Here is a 17,890-nt window from a genome sequence, read left to right as displayed (position 1 = left end):
ACAAAAATGCAGACACGTGGAGTTAGAACATTCCATTGAAAAGATATCATGCACATACTGAGTCCATCGCAAACTTTCGCAGACAATTCATGGTCTCCTTCAATGACATACCACATTCCATATGCTCCTGCGCCATGATATGGTCTTGGACTGAGGTCAAGACCCCATTCCCTAGAACGGTGGCCATAGGGTTCGCGTTCCCTTCCATGCCTCGAGGCAAACCAGAAGACAAACCTAGAGCTTGCTCAAGTTTTGCCAATATATTAGAACTGAAGTCAACTAAGGATTGCATTTGCATGGCCAAATTTCCGTTCATATGAAATTGGCCAAATTGTATACTTGGAAGAGCCAAAAATAATATTGCATCGGGTGGAGTAATGAGAAAGAACTGATAGAGTCGATTGAAGATTATTTGGTAGAGACGGATGAGCTGAAGGTATGCTGTGAGCATGCTCAAAGATGTCGAGAGATCGCATTTATGCAAGACTACACTTCTTCCTTGGTCTGAAGGAGAAGTGGCCATTGTATGATACCCTGAATCATGAGAAGAGGCTGTGGCAGCTCCATCCTCTAAATTGTTATCCAGAGAGTCCAAAGAAAGAAGCCTTGTATCGTCAAAAGCACCTAGGTCTGTCTGAGGTAGCTCTATGCTGGGCACAATATGGGTCGAGGTTTGCGGTGTAGATTTCAATGACCGGAGCAACCCGAGAAACTTAGTAGAGTAGTTGAGTGTACGAAAAACCGGAAGATCCAGTTTTTCAATTGAAGGCGCGATATCGCTACCGAGTAGAGGCGAGAACCTGAAAATTCCACTATCCATTTCCAAGCGCTCCAGATCGTCCGTGAGCTCCATATTTAGCTTGAGAATTTTCTTGCGCAAATCATAGCATGTTGTTGGCATCCAATCCATAAAGGACTCTATTTGCTCTTTATCCTCCTCGGTGATCTCGGTTATTCGCGGCCATGAAGACATCCAACTGTCGTCTGTGACGGGAAGAGAATTTGAGCTCAACAGAGTGAGAGACTGAGGAGGTATAGCACTTTCTGTATTGATATGGGGAACATCATGAAGATAGGATGGTTGCGACATGAGTGTGCCTGAAGCTGACAGCTGATTATCAAGGCAATGATCGAGTTTGAGAGAAAAGTTTTCAGTCGAAACCTTTCAAATTGTTAGTAAGTAAGTGTTTAATATGCGAAATTCAGTAGATAACTTACAACCGGATAGGTATTTCCAGCCCACTGCGACTGTTGCTCTCCCCACCGATCGAATGAAAACGACGGAGCAGGACACGAGGCCATCTGAATGCCAAGATCCCCTTCCAAAGGGGGAAATGCCCCGGGTGTCCAGGAATATAAAGAGTCCGAACACGGCCAGCTGTTATATCTTTGATTCTCATGTTTTCGAAAGCCTCCAGTGGGCATAGGCTTCTTAACTTTCAAGTTGGAAGATTTGTGGAGAATCGGCATTGACCATCGATCTGAGGTCAAAAACCTGGGATCAAAATCGGCAGAAAGAGACCGAGACCCAGATTTTGAAGAGCCATAGCTGTTGGAAGGATGATTTATACTCGTCGTGCAGATAACCTGAGCTTTGAGACATCTTTCGCAAGACCTGCCATCAACTTGATCACGTTCACAGCGTAGCTTAAATCCGCGACAACGATCACAGGCCGACCTTCGAGACTGTCGATAATTTAAGGCAGGATGCATTCTGTAAAGAAGAAACAAAGTATAAGGTGGTATGTTGATATTCACAAGGTTCCTGGTGTCTGCTGCGCTTTGGAAAAAAATTAGATGTGGTTGACCATGTGTTTTCATATCTAGGTGAAGCGTATATTAGTCTACAGGGCTATACTTCGAGTCTAGACAATTTGAATCTTAGCTACTCGTATAATAGCCCATGAAGCAGGCCCAAGAGATGTTTAGACCAGTTTGAAATACATGGCCACGGTACTGGATCTTCAAACATGTGTCGAAAGTGGAGCCACAATCCACTCAACTCATGGTCATCACGCGACGATGATTTGTTAGTAAGGTTTTCAATTGATCTCACACTCCAATCAGTGGAGGCAGAATGATAAAAATGCAAGACCGCAATGCGTTGGGTATAGTTTGATTCCTCGAAGCTTAAGATGCATGTTGTCAAGTCGCATCCTAAGGATAGTGGATTCGATTTGCCACAAACATGACAAATATGTAAGGGGCATTCATTCTGACATCTATTTTTACGCAAATTGGCACGCATGAGGATGACATGGGGTTGAAAAGACAATACCAAACTTCTTCAATATGAGAAATTGATCAATTTTGCCAAAGATTCAAGGCCAAAACCCGAAGCACAATATCAACCAGTATGCAAGAATCAATATAAGCTAGCCACTTTGATCGCCTTCAAGGTAGTTAGAATTCTGCTTGTACTATCACGTTGATCAAGGATACCATGTGAGCTCATGTATGACAGGAAGGTATTGACAACACATTGTGGACTCCCAGGCCTTTGGCTTGGGAATAGCCGCTCCGTCGTACATACCTCAGGCAGCCGGAAAATTAAAATCACAGCTAGGCCGGAATATTACTGAGTTCTAAGCTCGCTTCCTGTTCCAGAAGCCTAGGTAGCATGCTGGTCAGCCTACACCGACAATTTCATTTTCAACTGACTAAAAGGCTTGAGTTGCACGACGCCTGCTGCCCCGGTTCAAACAGCACCATGCGTGCACTGACTATCAGATATATTTTATGGCCCAGATATTCGGGCGGGCCAGATAGCATCTTGGTATCGTGCCATTTCTCAGATTGGGAAGAGATGCCCTTCGTGAAACAGACTATAAGATCTCACACCTTGTCTTTGTTGAAACACTTTCTGCACATACTATGCTGTGGTACCTAGTGCTTGGGCCCCTGGTGGCTCTGAGAGCATATTTATGTGGGACAGGAATTCCCAAGACCACAAACATGGGTCTATAATGGGTGCGAACATGGGGCTTTCCAAGCCTCAGGGTCGCGAACCTATCTGCATCCATGGCAAATGCTGCTAAGGTAATCATTACAGATTCCATAGTTTGTAAAGACGGCACGATATCATGAGCATCTAAAACACGCCAAGCGCCATGTGCAGATGGGGCTGGTATTTGCTACCCTGATTATTTGGGATACCAAAATCCTTCCTCGTTGACAAGGATCCAGACAAATCAACAAGAAATCAACAACGAATAATCTCTACGATCTAAAAGTCCATTTCAGCACCAAGAAACAAAGAGAAAAAGCAAGATAAAGTAAGCAAAAGGATAAGATCTCGCTGAACCGCTCAAACAAATGAGAAGGAAAGTGAGTTAAAGGGCAAGAAAACCTTTGGGGGACGAAATTATGAACAGTTATTCTATGTATGGAAAAGGTTTCGAGGCGCCGTTCCACCTAACCAGCCGGAATGAATTGCAAAAACCCGCAAATTGTTTTAATGCAGAGTATTTCAAATGATGTGCAGGACATTATGAAGCCCTGGGCCAGTTCATGATAGAATGCAGTGATCGTAGCTAGGATCGTTTCTTGGGGCGTAAGGAGCAATCCCAGAAGTCACTAACAGAAGCCGAGAGACATTCGCAAACACTCGACATAGCATTGCTAGATTTACCCAGGCAATAATTCCAAGATAGCGTTCAGAATAATAATTGCACAAAGATGTATTGTACCTAGAAATTTGGATAAGCCGAGGTCCGCTCGGTGGAATGCGGGGAAGCCGATACACGCTTCATAGATAATTTGAACTGACTGTTATTTTTGGCAAGAAATGACTATGAACATTTGAGTCTGCGACCAGCAATATGAATTTCGATCTGCCAGCTGATTTAAAAGCACATATCGAATCTATAGACTCCTTCATCAATTCATCAATTCTTCCCCTGCAACACTCTGATGACAACAATCGCTTCTTCGACCATAGAAGGGAGCATTCTCGAACAGACTGGGAGAATAATGGGAACCCACGCCCCGAGTGGGAAAATTTGCTGAGCCAAGCTCGGAAACTAAGTGACAAAGCAGGCTTTTATCGTTTTGCGCTTCCCCAGGAGTACGGAGGTAACGAGCACCCAGACAGCAATGTTTGGATGTCGGCAATTCGCTATCATCTTTCCTCACATCCTGTGTATGGTGGAGGGTTAGGCCTTGCAAATGACCTTCAAAATGAGCATAGTATCGTGGGTAATTTTCCCGACGTATACATGATTCACCATTTTGGTTCTGAAGAGCAACGCCGTACCCTGATTCCTGCTCGGCTTCGTGGGGAATTTCGCACGACGTTTGGCTTGACAGAGCCAGATCACGGAAGCGATGCGACATTCATGTCAACTACAGCCCGTCGCGAGGGTGGTGGATTCGAAATCACTGGCATGAAAAAGTGGCAGACTGGTGCTCATCATTGCACGCATCTGGTTGTTTTCGCTCGAACATCAGGCACGTCGGGATCTGCGAAAGGTATCACTGCCTTTTTGATTCCACGTCAGACTCCCGGTATTCGAGTCCTCAGCTACGAATGGACAATGAATATGCCGACCGATCATGCAACAGTTGAGTTGGATGGTGTCTGGGTGCCGGAGACTACTGTTTTGGGATCTCTTGATAACGGACTGGCTATTGCGCAGACATTCGTTCATGAGAACCGTGTCAGACAGGCTGCTAGTGCATGCGGTGCTGCACGGTTCTGCCTTGAAAAGAGTATTCTGCGTGCTCGAGAGCGAAAGATCTGGGGAGAAGGAAGGTCACTCGCGGATAACCAGGCAATCCAATTTCCAGTTGTGGAGCTTATGACACAGGTTAAAATGTTGAGACTGTTCATTCTTAAAACAAGCTGGGAGATGGATCGTATTGTTGCAGCATCTCGAGAATCATCAAGTAAAGTACCGCCGTGGGTTGAGATTGAGCGGAAATTGAGCGATCAAGTGTCGATGTGTAATTTTTGGGCCAATCGGCTATGCTGCCAGGCTGCAGATCGAGCAATCCAAGTACGTCCTACGGATGTGTGGTTAATTAATGCAAGCTGACTGGTAATAGATTCATGGCGGGGACGGGTACTCACGCCATTATCCCTTTGAGCACATTTATCGTCATTTCCGACGATATCGTATAACTGAAGGAGCGGAGGAGATACAGATGCGGAAGATTGCTGCGTACATATTTGGATTTGCAGGGCCGAAGAAAAAAGCAGAAGAAGAGATGGCTAAGGCCAAAATTTGATATGTCAAATGTAGAAGATAGTATTAAGAACAAACCACTTTTGGTTGCATGGTATCTCTGGTAAACAAATCGCTAAAGAGCCGCCATCTGTACAAAGTGGGCCTGGCGGTGTTGAAGCTCCTGAAAGGGAAGCCGACAGACTCGGACGAACTACTAGTTACACCTGAGTTACAAGATAGGCGGTGCAACAAAAGAATCAGGGATGCCATCGAACACCCAGTTGAGTGAGTCAAACACTTCAGAGAAGCCAGCCTCGCTGAAAAACGCCCCGCCTTCATCAAACTGGGCTGGCATCATCAAAGAGGTGTCTTCCATGGAGCTATCCTGCTGCCTACCCATGTTGCCCGATGTTGTCATAATGTCTTGGTTCGCCACTGCCGCCGCAGCTATAGAATGTTGTTAGCAGGGATTTCCTATAATGGTTGATGCTGACTGTGTAACACCCACCTTGCATTTCTTCGATACTTTTGACTGGGCGGAAACGCTGTCTCCAACGCCATACAGTGTCGTAGACGTGACTCATGCTCATACGACAGCGGACCTTGAGCTGAAGATCATCCTCCCCGACTGGTTCTGCCCCAGTTGCGTTCCACATCTGTGCAAGGATATCAGCGAGACGAATGGGGCGATCGTGGTCCATAACGCTAATCCTGCGGATAGCTGAGATTGCGCCGTTGAACAGAAGTTTGCCGTGATTGAAGTCAATATGCCGGTTGAAGTTGCTCTTCAAAAGTTTCATAAGGGCGAAAGCGGCTGACACTATCATTTGGAGTATATAATTAGTCGAATGACCGATGAGTTCACCCGGAGCAGTTTCTAGATCTAGTACGCGTTCCAAAAATGAAGTGGTAGCGATAAATAGTTTGGTAAGATCATCACTTCGGGCGTTAGATCCGAGAAAAACAAAATATCTGAAATGTAGCTCGGCTGCACGTAGATGGATCAAATTGATCGCTGCAACAACTTGTCAGTGAAAATACCAAAATACCAGATGTATCGTAGTAGTAAGGCATACCAGAAATATCTTGACCAAACTCAACCTCCATCTCTCTCAGCTCGCTCTCTAGAATCTGGACTATGACCAACTTCTCTGTGCTGATAAACTCCCCAGGTTCAGGCTTGCTACTGTAGAGAGCTTTGGTAACACGGTCACAGAACTTTTCGATACGCAACCGAATAGACAAGTCAGAAGGCAGTCGGTAATCGGCATCTTTCAAAGAAGTCGGTTCAAGGGCCCAATCGTATATTGTGTTTGCTGGTTGACCATATCCAGTAGCGACACTAAAACAGAATTAGTTAAGATTCCACCTGAAATGAAGCACGTGTTACTTACTTCTGAGCCACTATGTTGCAAAGAATCCAGGTATGCAAGCGATCCTTGAGTGCTTCTCCTTGAACCTCCATTTGGAATGTTGTAAACTCTTCAGGTTGGACCGGACGATGTAAACCCAACTGCATGGCGATCTGCATCATTAGACCACTGAGCATAAATGTTGCATCTGTTCTTTGACTTGTTGTTGGCAAGGGCCATGTACACAGGAGACACAAGGATTTGACTACTCGGTAATCCTGCGGGACGCTAGTGATGGTGGACCATAGCAGCCGGCTGAATGGCCCCGAAAGTGCAGTTAATAACCCAGGATCGGATGGGGAGCGTCGACTAGCAATGCAGACAATAGTCCACGCTAACAAAGGACACCGATTGAGGTAAACCTCAGGTGGCTTTGGTAGATTGAGAAGAGGAAGAAATGGGTGGTAGTAGTTGAAGTATCTTTAACAGAAGTTAGTTTGACTACTAGTCGAATTCCAAGGAGACAGACGTACTGCTCAAAAAGTCTAGCCACACGAGCGCGTGAGAGCGTAACATCTTCTAGCCGCCATGGTGTGTTTTCGTCCTGTGAGTGAATGGAGCCAGATCGTTGCATCGTTAGGGGTGTTGAGATAGAAGGATGAGGTTCCACAGGTACCGATACTGGGCGCGATCGGTCTACCGCAGAAGATTCTCTACGGTGAAACACATCCTCGGAGCATTGCGACATTTCATCGCCTGTATGGTGTTTGGCTTCTGGCTCTTGGTCAGGATTAGTTGTCAGGCGGCGACGTAGATCTGCAATCTCCTTTTCCATTTCTGCATTTCGCCTGTATATCCATTTAGTAAAAAAAAACCTTTGTACCTTGAAGGGGGTGATCTTTGTTTACCTTCTTTTAGAAATACGCTTAAATGATTGTTCAACTTTGCAATCAATCCCTAGTCGACGACAGCGCGAGCATGCTGCTGCAGGGGTTTGTACGATATCACATCGTAGCTAATTTTGGGCGTGGAAATATTAGTCTGGCGGTCGCGCAGGGTATCGTTGGGGCGTACGCGTCTATTTGGGACATGGAAGGATAGGAATGTGGCTTAATGGTATGGGTATACAACTCACCTTCTGCTGCTTACACTCATTACAGGCCTTTCGGCTGCCACCTCGGCGTTTGCCTGTGACGGGCGGGGTCTTCTCCATCTCGCCTGAATCGGGGCTTCTTTGCATGAACTCGACGCCCGGAGGCGGCCGGGGGAGTCTGGGGGACCGAAAGTCGCTGTGGGGGATCAAATGTGGCCCATTCGGTGCCAACAGATTCCGATACTCCAAGTCCATTAAGATCAGCCTGCGGTCGCCCGATATAAAACCCCATCTAACGTGCGAGATTTGCTTGTGATGAACATCTGCCGGAAATCGGAGAAATCGGCGCAGATGAGGAGTCTGGGAAAGGGGGAACCACCCGAGGATTCGTCGTGGTGGGGCAGAATTGGGGGAGGTGATTGGATACTGTCAACCAGCGGGTGTCGGCAATTTACGCTTAGTCAGTTTTTCTGCCTGAGGCCACAAATGGCATTTGTGGATGCCTTCAGGCATTAAGGCTCATAAGATAGGCCTGCTTGTTGTATAGCAGCTGCACTGTCTAGTCGGATTCTTCTTTCTGTTCATAGTAAAATACAAAAGAAATAGCATCTTAAAATCTCCCATGATGTTTAAGTATCTAACATAGTCCATTGAGTCCTAAATCACTCTTGGAAGGCTATAGTCATCACCACCGAAATCTATATGAGGGCGAAGGTAGCAACTCCAATGATCCCCACCGTTCTTCAGCACCTCAGGCTCAAGCTCATCTTCATTATCTGTGTCGTACTCCGGATCATCAAGATCGATCCGTTTCCAGGTGACCTTTGCAACGGTCTTCCACTGCGCTTCTCTAAATTCATATGGCCAACCGTATTGCTCTTGAAGAATCTTTTTAATTTTGGGGTACTGTACATATTAGTGTCTAACCAAATGTTCTTTCAGTTTTAGGTCAAGGGAACAACCTACTATTTCAGTATAGTGCTTATTGTACAGTGAACGTGGATATCTTGAAGCACCAGGGATGATCTCGAGAGATTTTAGTTGTTGAAGGTAATTTGCAAGGTACGTTGGAGCATGATGAGAATAATAATTCCGGTAATTGTCATCGTCTCCAGGGGGTGCTTCATTAAAGCTCCAGACTCGAATGGCGTCTACATGAGAAATATCAAGAAAGGTGTACTAACTTCATGCATTATAACGGACAAGTCTACTCACTTTCCTTTGTATCCAAAATCAAATGAATGCCCTCATCCATGGAACAAGTTAGAGCTATCTCCCAGGGGAGGAGAAAATCTGGCCTCGGCTTCTCAAAAGTGAATCGGTCTGGATCACGGCCACCCCGAAGTTCAGATTCTTCGAGATACACAAATGCTCTGGAGTAAGGATGGATGAATTCAATATCGTCTGATATCCCCGAAAATCGAAAGTACGGCAATCGCTTCATCAATGAAACAACGACATGGTCTAGATGAAGCTCCTCGCATATGGCCTGTTTAATGGGATGGCCTTCTTTCGGGGCCCAGGACATCTCCCAATCTGAAATATAGTTTAGCTGCAAATAGACACGGTAAATATCACTGATTATATTGATAATAGTATCCTCGCTGTAGGAGATGCGAGAGACGTGATAGTCTTCAGCACTGAGTTGTGCATTCTGTTCATCTTCTTGTGAGCAGGCTACCGTTGTTGAGGGTAAGACCTCGCTCTGACGGCCCTTGTAGCGACGATTCCACAACCAGTGAGCAGCGATTATACAGAAGAGTAATGCATTGCATATTTGGATGAAGTAAAGGATTGTTTGACGTATGGCATGGAGGACTTCATTTTCTGACTGTGTGGAGGGCAGCGAGGATGCCTTTTGGTCCATGATGCATGCAAGCTATGGGCACGAAAGCGGAAGGTGATCATCCATAGTGCAACAGCGGTGGTGAAAGAAGAAGACGGCGGCCTGAGCGCGCCTAGTGGAACGGCAGAACTATAGTTCCGACTTCCTGGGGACATCCTTTATTTGTTGACTGTGAGGTTCACTGAGACACTGAAGTGTTCGTTCTGGCAATATTTCGATACAAGGTGAATGCAGTGAGATTTCAGTTATTTGAACATAGCCTTGGAGTAGAGCATAGAACGCATTGGAATTAAGGTTGGCACTGTAGGAATCTACGTTGTCTTTAGTCAAGCCGCTCTCGAAACGCCTCCTCATCACCATATTCTGATTGGCTACATGTAGCTCATCCCGCATGGAGAAGAAAGCACCGTATTGATAATCACCTGATAAGTGAACCAGCTTCGGCTTAATATAGCTTGTGATGAATTGATTATTTGTACCCGTATAGACTAGAGAGGAGGCTTTTTTTCTTTCTGTATGTGAATAAAAGGAACGGCCACATCGGCGACGAGATGCGGGGGAGGTATTGACGGGGATCTAAAGCCCGCCTGGGCAGTATTTTGCCGTATCTCGAGGAAGCCAACACGGATACCATATGAAAAACGCGCTCATCAGAAGCCACATCAATGAAGCATCAAAAACATACAACGGCCATTCTCTCATTTGTAAATACCCGTTTTGGTTCACGGTTTGTGACACAAATTCTACAATACGATATAAATTTCGTATGAGAATCGCCGTTGAGGTCGCGTATAGCATTTTGAAGCAACTCTGCCAGGGCACATCGATCGTTGCGCCAGTTACTCGCAAGTGGATATTCATTCTTCTGTCAAATACCCCACAACAGCCGACGAAGAAAATAGTAACCATGATTTGTAAAGCGAGCCCTACAATGATGATGTAGTCGGCAATGGTAGTAAGGTTGCTGTTCCCCAATAATCCCGCCGCGTTGCCTTGGATCATGAGGCAAATCCAGTCTCCACCAACAAAAATCCAAGTTGCCCAACGCATAGGTACTGGAGACAGCGCCTCGCCATGAATAGCCCGGACGGCTCTTGAATAAATCATATATAGAGTGGCAGCGAAACCTATCGGAGGAAGCACGAGGAATATGTCCTGGAATAGATATAGGATCAAGCTGCCGGTTTTGTCGAAGCAAAAGGCTCGGGTGGCGTATCCAATCATTTCACCTGACGAAGCCAGGCAGTTAGCCCCTGTTTATTATTTTCAGCGATTGAATAGGAGGTACTTACAGATACCTGCAATAGCAAATGGGAGTGTAAACCATGCTTTGGCTCGCCAGGACCTCCAACATTGGACAATGGTTGCAATGGTAAAGAGGCAAAGGAATGCAAGGGATAAAGATAATTGGGGAACATATTTCCAAATATATGCTCCTCCAAAGGTCTGGAGAGTGGGCATATTTAAGTCTGAAGTTAACACAAATTTGGAAGTGGAAGAACGAAATGATGATTGAAATGGTTTCAAGTCCGGGCTGCTGGATGACAGTATAAGCAGGGTCGGAGCGATCGCAGATCTTATATACCATAAATTTTTCAACGCTGTTTCTAAGAAGGATCGAGTACCAAAATACGCGTGTCAGCCATGACACTAATGTATTCGCATCAGTATAGTCTCAATGTTTCATTGTATCCATTAGTCTCATACAACCTTGGAAGCTGATCTTATTCGTTGAAAGCACGCTCAGCTCTAGACCCACATTATGTAACACGCGTATTAGGTAAGTAAAGTGGAACCCAGTTAGTTAACTATCGCATCCGATGTCCCTGAATGGTCCAGTTGACTGTCAGTTATTTCTCTCTGGCTTGTTGCAGTGTCTGTAGCAGGAAAATTCAGCAGCTTAGAGATCCTGAGCCTTTTAATACATTATCCACCAGGCTTTCCAAAGCAGACGTTCATTGCTAGATTTTCAGAGATTACGACTGAGCATGCTCCGCCGCAGCCACAAAAAGTCTCGAGGCGGTTGCCTAACATGTAAAGCGCGCCATGCTAAGGTACGGTTAAGTTCAAAATTGCTGGATATGCCACCGTACTCAATTCAAGTCAATCGCCCCGCATATCCCTAATGACTAACTCGAACCGGTCTCCGGCTATTTTGACAGTGTGACGAACGTCGTCCAATATGTACAATATGCAAAATCTCGCATCGTGCATGCACTTATGACACGCAACAAAGCCAGACGTATCCTCGGCTGGAATCCTCTGATGTTCAAAATGATGGATCTCCCAGTGTTGCAGAAAAGGACACCTTCGAAGATATCCCGAGCATAAACATCAATCATATGGAACTCCTTTTCCATCTTACTGAAACGAAAAATCTACCCTGCCTCAGCCTTGCAGACGACGCCTTCACGAACCCCTCTCTCATTTCACTTGGAATCAAACTAGGTTTCATGTTTCCATTTCTCCTTCATGAGTTCCTGGCATTCTCGGCTCTTCATCTGGCATGTACGGGTCGTGAAAATAATCAATTTCAATTCCATCAGGCTATGGCCCTACAAACTCGTGCTGTTTCACTATTCAATTCCTCCTTTGCTGACGTCAACGAATCCAACTGTGTGCCCATACTCCTTTTCTCCTCCGTACTTGGTCAGCACTTTCTCACGAACACATTGGCGGAAAGGCACCCGGGCGGTCTTGATGCTTTTCTGTCGAAGTATATACACTGTGTCGAAATACATCGAGGGATTCACGTCATTGCGATGCAATACTGGCCGCAGTTGATGGAATCGGAGCTCGCGCCGATTCTTGCAGCCAGTTCTCAATTTACCTCACGCACACCGAAGGGAAATACATGCCGGAAAATCTCTGAACTGATCACAGGCTCTCAAGCGCTGAGTGTGGACGAGAAGGAAGCATGCAACTCAGTAATTCAGCACCTGCAGGTTGGATTTGACGCTGTCCTCGAGGGTGAAGAAAAAGAGCGGGTATAACCACTATATGATTTATACGTGGCTGATGCTGGCACCGCCAAAGTTTATCGATATGTTATCGGAGAAAAGGCCAGAAGTCCTGGTTCTGTTGGCTTACTATGCCCTGCTGTTACACTATGGTAGGCATATGTGGCAAGTCAAGGACGCAGGTATTTTCCTGCTAGGTATTATCAGAGATTACCTTCACCCAACTTGGCATAGTTGGCTGGTATACCCGCAGAGTCAAGTATCAGAAGATCCCTAACCGAGGTGATTACACTTAAAACATCCCTTGCCTATATTTGAATCATCTTTAATCCACTAACTTTGTGTATACATTAGCGTATACCAAGATCATCTAAGTCGCCCGCATCTACCACGTCGCATACCAAACAAATATGTAAAATAATGGATGAATACTAATAATGTTGAAATAATGTTGAAATAAATTACATAATCTGAATATACCAGAGGGTTTGTTTATACAGGTTGGGCAGAAGTACCTTGGAGAACGGGTGAACCTGTTTAGGCAAAGGATTCAAGAAGGATCACCTCCCGCGGATGAGAATCGAGGCCTAATGTAGCGTATGTATTGTCAAATATTCTGGGTGTGCACATGTGCATATTCGCACAAATACCAAGAAACGATCGAACGAATAATCGAGCGAATAGCGATCATGCGGCGGGATTCGGTGGATCGAGTGGAGCAAATGGAGCAAACTTGGAAAATGAGGGGAAATCAAGGGATCGGCGCATCTGATACGCCCGAGACCCTAGCGACCGCGACTCGGGATGTGACTTGCAACTTCTTCTGCAGCTTTCTCTCACCCCATGAAGTCTTTGTTCTGAGCAGAACTTCACTTCATATAGCTCATGATGGCCCGATTAATGCTGCTTTTAGTGCTGGCTCTCGGCTCCACCTCTGCAGCATACCAGAAACATCTGTCATTCGAGGAGGCGGAACAGGTAAACAGACTCCGCAGCGCGATCAAAAATGTTGTGGTTCTGGTTCAGGAAAACCTGTCCTTTGACCATTTTGCCGGCGGTCTCACATATAACAGCAGCATTGATGGTTTAGCAAATCGGCAATACTGCAACCCAGCCAACATCTCGATACCCGATACCTCCCGCCAAGTTTGTGCGGCAAGTACAGCTCAGAATGTCGCAGCAGACGACCCCAACCACAGCATTTCGGGCATCAACATGCAAATATTTGGCACCTACCACCCCCTTCTAGACTCCGAGTCCTCGATGGACGGATTTGTCACCGAACAGCGAATGTCCTACAGACTAGACCGATTGCATAAACAACAGGAGGAGTTGATGTTACCCCACAGGCCTCTCATACTACATGACGAAGTACGAAGAAGCCTCAAAGAAGAAGATATAGAAGCACTGGAACGAGAGCGTGCGGCAGAAGTTATCGATTATTTCGCACCTGGAAATATCCCCGTGTTCAACGCGATCGCAGAGAACTATGTTCTATTTGACCGATGGTTCGCTGCTGTTCCCGGCCCAACAAACCCCAATAGAGCCTATTTGACATCAGGTACATCATATGGCCACGGTATGAATGATCAGAGCTTTCTGCATTCGGCATTACCGCAGAGGTCAATTTTCCAGCAATTATCGGAGAAGGGCATTAGTTGGGTAAACTACGAGAATTCAACGAGCGCTACCCCTTATTTCTTGCCCGATGCGATGTTTTATCGATGGACCGAGCAGTCTTCTGAAAGCAAGACCAGCATAAGACCCATTCAGCAGTTCTATGAGGACGCTGCTAATGGAGAGTTACCGAGCTTCACGTATATCAATCCCGAGTGCTGTCACTACATGTCAATGCACCCTCCTTCCCCAATCAATATGGGTGAAAATTGGGTAAAGAGTATTTATGAGGCTGTACGAAACTCTCCTCAATGGAATCAGACATTATTTATCCTAACTTGGGATGAGCATGGTGGATTTGCGGATCATGTCGCACCACCGAGTGGAGTTCCGCCGGGAGATAGTCTGACATACACTGAGAGGGCCGCAGATGGGAGCGATTATACATTCCATTTTGATCGTCTCGGTGTTCGTGTTCCTACCGTTCTCATTTCTCCATGGGTTGGCAAGGGTCTTATTCAGAATAAGCCGGATGGCGATAACGACTTCACCCACACTTCAATCTTGAAGACTCTTTCTGAGCTTTGGGATTTGGACATCCTAACTCCACGGGTGGAATGGTCGCCCTCATTCAAACATTTAATTACAGAGGACTTCCGAGAAGACACACCCGCTTACCTTCCTGGTGCAGCGGACTTTTAATGATATGACCAGAATTGTGTTCATGCTTTATTAAAATATGTATACATTATTTTAAGTTCTGTGGAAATACATCATCTTGCAGAAATACGCATTGAATAGGCAGTAAAGGGGGAATAAGGAATATTAGTTTGGTGTTTCGCCAAAGAAGGATCAATCGAACAATCACTTTCGGCCGAAGCTAAAGACCTTCGAAGTCTTCTCATGGATCGATTTCGATTTCTGTGTAATAGCAGAGTTACGCGTATTAACACGATCAATATCGAATGGATTGGCTTCGTACGTTGTCTCGACCCGCTCCAAGGACGAGCGAGAAGAAACAGATTCGCAGTCCTCCTCAACAAGTTTTGACTCTGAGGCCTGTGCCTCTTCTGCTTCCGCATTCACTTTTGATTTTTCCGTATTGACGGTGCTTGCCTCAGGGGCCTTTCGAGCCAACGCACGCATGAAGTCATCGGCCTCTGCAGAATATTTGCATTTGCGACGAATAGCAGGTCCGTAGCGATAGAAGATGAAAGGGAACGGAACACAAGCGAGCGAGAGGAATGCTGGAACGCAAGATGCCCAATGTATGCCCAAGTTGTTGTACATGTATGTGGTAAAAAGTGGAAAGCCAGCACCAAAGCATGATCGGATGATAGAGTTGGCGGCCAAAACAGACGCAGCGTAGATCGTGTAAGAATCGATGAGATAGTTCATGATACCCAGAAAGACAAATACCATGCCGAAGCCAAACGGGGCAGTCGCGAGTACACAGACAATCCAGTGAATGGACGGATAATTGGTCCACGCAAACCAGAAGAGGCCGATAGGGATGGCCAGTCCGCCCAGCATAGTTGGGGGAAGACGTGCTTCGGGCGGCGCAAAGCCATTGTGTGCCTTGTGGATACGGACATAGCGTTTGTTGTCATACATGTTCAACCCAACTGCAATCATCATTCCGATCATCACCGAAAGAAACGGTAAGCTGCCGATACCTTCACTCCAGCCTCTGATCTCCTGGAAGATGATAGGAAAGGCATCAAAAAGCATGTATAGTGTGCCGTAGACAATTGCCATGTAGATAGAAAGCAAGAGAACGATGGGTTCTGCAAATAATAGAATCCATGGACGCTTGAGGGCAGTCCCAAACGCGGTTCGCGCAGAGACCTTTCCTCGATCAATATCCAGTCTACTGCGATAAACCTTCCCTGTTATTTTCGATAGGCGCTCTGCTCTCTTGCGCAACAAGACTGGAGCATATGTTTCCGGAACAATCAGGCTCCCCACTATCCAGATAAGTCCGGTAAAGACAGCCAAGAAGCCTTGCACCCATTTCCAACCGGCGTTTTCACCTAAAAAGCCTCCAATGACAGGCCCAAGGGTAGGTCCGAGGAAAGGTGCACCAGCAAAAAGACTAGTTGCCAAGCCGCGGCTCTCAGCTGGAAAAATATCCGCAATAACACCGCCGGCGTTTGTAAAAGGCGATGATCCAAAGGATCCGGCAAGGAAACGAAGAATTATAAGGACGTAAGCATGCTGAGAACCCGCAGCTCCAGCACAGAACACCGAGAGTGCAAGGAATGTGACCAAAAACACAATCTGGCGCCCGATAAGCTCACTAAGAGGAGCCCAAAGTAAAGGACCGACAGCAAAGCCCAAAACAAACAAGCTTACGCCCAGAGTAGCCACTTCTTCTCCGACGTGTAGGTCCACAAGTACTTCGTTGATGCCACCTGCGTATGCCGAAGAGGATAGCGAGACTGCGAGGGTCGCAAATGCGACTATAATAGTGTACGTCCATTTCAGACTGGCGTCAAATTCCATCGGATTGCGAGGATCATTGGGGATCCATTCGACGACATAAGGGTCATCGTCGGTTCCAGCTCCGGCGTAGGGATACTCGATAACTTCGGGTGTACAAAACCCCTGATCAGTTAGGATGCGCCAATATGGGATTCGACGTGGCCGCGGCGCTTCGACGGAGCCTTTCTCTGCCAAAGACATATTGAATATGATCCGTTGAATCAAATATCAGGATTCGAACGGCTTTTTGATAAGTTAGGAACAGATGATTTTTTTTTCATTGACAAAAATATGATAAAAATACCGATAAAAATAATGATATACAAATCAGCCCATGGACCCACCGACTGAGCTAGTGGCAATGAAAATATCATATCAATTTTTTGATTGATTAGTGCTTTGTATCGCTCCGCTAAGTGGAGTTATTGGGCCGATTCGGGGGCGCATAAGAAGGCTCGGTTGATGTGTCGGCAAGCCGACCGATCGCGATTCCCGTCCAAGCCTTACAATACACCTCGGCTTATTTGAGTCGTGTATTGTACGTCTCTATGACAGACCCACACCGGCTCGACTTTTGCCGTAGTATTAATTGGCCCTGACTCCGAATTTCTTCACATACCTCACATTTTCTTTCCTCGTTTCGATTAAGATAGCTCAACCTTTCTTCACGAGCACTAGGGATATGGGCCGTAGAGGATAAGACGATACACGAATAAAATTATCCACTTTTGGTTTCGGTCGCATCGACGAATAATCAAGGCGTGGGCATGGGTCAAGAGCAGAAAAAACATGAACATCTTGGAAAACAGACGTATTCAGAAGCTAGCCAGGCCAGGTTTTGTTTTGTTTTTGCTCTCTCAATGCAGCTTTCGCACCAGGTTCAATACAGTCAAATCCTAGAGCCTTGGAAGTTTCATTGCCTATTCTCACGACCTGAAACTTTTTGGTCGCAACGAATAAGATGAATTAGCCGTTGTCTTCATGACCATAGTCATTCTCTAAATTGTCGGGTGGGTGGATTTTCTATGGCGGATCTTGCAGCCAGGGGGTCCATCCTATAGCGGAAGGCTTTGACTCGCAGCGGGGGCGTGCCCTTGAAACAGAGAGAGTGAAGCAAATATCTGCGCATTACTACATCATTTCTTTTTAGAGCCCACCCAGTATATTTTGAAAGAATATATGCGGGGTATTGCTGCCTAGGTGGGCACTCTATGTAGGTTTGTTTTCGATTGACTCGGCCATATACAAACCCCACAAACGAGAAAGTATATCACGAGGGATTACATCAATCGAGGTGAGAAACGCTTGCAAGGATCCACCTCACCCATCAGCTAGCTCCTCCAAATAAATATTCTCAAGTTTACACTATC

General features: G+C 46.0%; 7 protein-coding genes across 7 annotated transcripts; 3 read left to right on the top strand and 4 right to left on the bottom strand.

Annotated features, from left to right (window-relative positions):
• Positions 1 to 46: 46 nt before the first annotated feature.
• On the bottom strand, positions 47 to 1,713 carry N7478_003620 (Zn(II)2Cys6 transcription factor domain-containing protein; the record flags this gene model as incomplete). Its single annotated transcript, XM_056919834.1, has 2 exons — positions 47 to 1,162; positions 1,219 to 1,713. 2 exons carry the CDS (start codon positions 1,711 to 1,713, stop codon positions 47 to 49), a joined length of 1,611 nt encoding a protein of 536 aa, XP_056782992.1.
• Positions 1,714 to 3,821: 2,108 nt separating this feature from the next.
• N7478_003619 (acyl-CoA dehydrogenase family protein) lies at positions 3,822 to 5,229 on the top strand (the record flags this gene model as incomplete). Its single annotated transcript, XM_056919833.1, has 2 exons — positions 3,822 to 4,997; positions 5,047 to 5,229. 2 exons carry the CDS (start codon positions 3,822 to 3,824, stop codon positions 5,227 to 5,229), a joined length of 1,359 nt encoding a protein of 452 aa, XP_056782991.1.
• A 168-nt stretch (positions 5,230 to 5,397) lies between these two features.
• N7478_003618 (transcription factor domain-containing protein) lies at positions 5,398 to 7,868 on the bottom strand (the record flags this gene model as incomplete). Its single annotated transcript, XM_056919832.1, has 7 exons — positions 5,398 to 5,615; positions 5,677 to 6,183; positions 6,245 to 6,510; positions 6,563 to 7,000; positions 7,054 to 7,368; positions 7,429 to 7,535; positions 7,656 to 7,868. 7 exons carry the CDS (start codon positions 7,866 to 7,868, stop codon positions 5,398 to 5,400), a joined length of 2,064 nt encoding a protein of 687 aa, XP_056782990.1.
• Positions 7,869 to 8,820: 952 nt separating this feature from the next.
• N7478_003617 (uncharacterized protein) lies at positions 8,821 to 9,480 on the bottom strand (the record flags this gene model as incomplete). Its single annotated transcript, XM_056919831.1, has 1 exon — positions 8,821 to 9,480. One exon carries the CDS (start codon positions 9,478 to 9,480, stop codon positions 8,821 to 8,823), a length of 660 nt encoding a protein of 219 aa, XP_056782989.1.
• A 1,967-nt stretch (positions 9,481 to 11,447) lies between these two features.
• Positions 11,448 to 12,452, top strand: N7478_003616 (Zn(II)2Cys6 transcription factor domain-containing protein; the record flags this gene model as incomplete). Its single annotated transcript, XM_056919830.1, has 2 exons — positions 11,448 to 11,513; positions 11,622 to 12,452. The coding sequence occupies 2 exons, from the start codon at positions 11,448 to 11,450 to the stop codon at positions 12,450 to 12,452; spliced, it is 897 nt and encodes a 298-aa protein (XP_056782988.1).
• An 855-nt stretch (positions 12,453 to 13,307) lies between these two features.
• Positions 13,308 to 14,738, top strand: N7478_003615 (uncharacterized protein; the record flags this gene model as incomplete). The annotated part of the gene is made up of 1 exon (XM_056919829.1): positions 13,308 to 14,738. The coding sequence occupies one exon, from the start codon at positions 13,308 to 13,310 to the stop codon at positions 14,736 to 14,738; it is 1,431 nt and encodes a 476-aa protein (XP_056782987.1).
• A 162-nt stretch (positions 14,739 to 14,900) lies between these two features.
• Positions 14,901 to 16,721, bottom strand: N7478_003614 (MFS transporter; the record flags this gene model as incomplete). The annotated part of the gene is made up of 1 exon (XM_056919828.1): positions 14,901 to 16,721. One exon carries the CDS (start codon positions 16,719 to 16,721, stop codon positions 14,901 to 14,903), a length of 1,821 nt encoding a protein of 606 aa, XP_056782986.1.
• Positions 16,722 to 17,890: the final 1,169 nt, after the last annotated feature.

Source organism: Penicillium angulare (assembly GCF_028827245.1).
Source record: "Penicillium angulare strain IBT 27051 chromosome Unknown utg000003l_segment0_segment0, whole genome shotgun sequence".
Lineage (NCBI taxonomy): Eukaryota > Fungi > Ascomycota > Eurotiomycetes > Eurotiales > Aspergillaceae > Penicillium > Penicillium angulare.
Note: the sequence above shows the minus strand (reverse complement) of the source record. Positions and strands in the feature narration are given on the sequence as shown.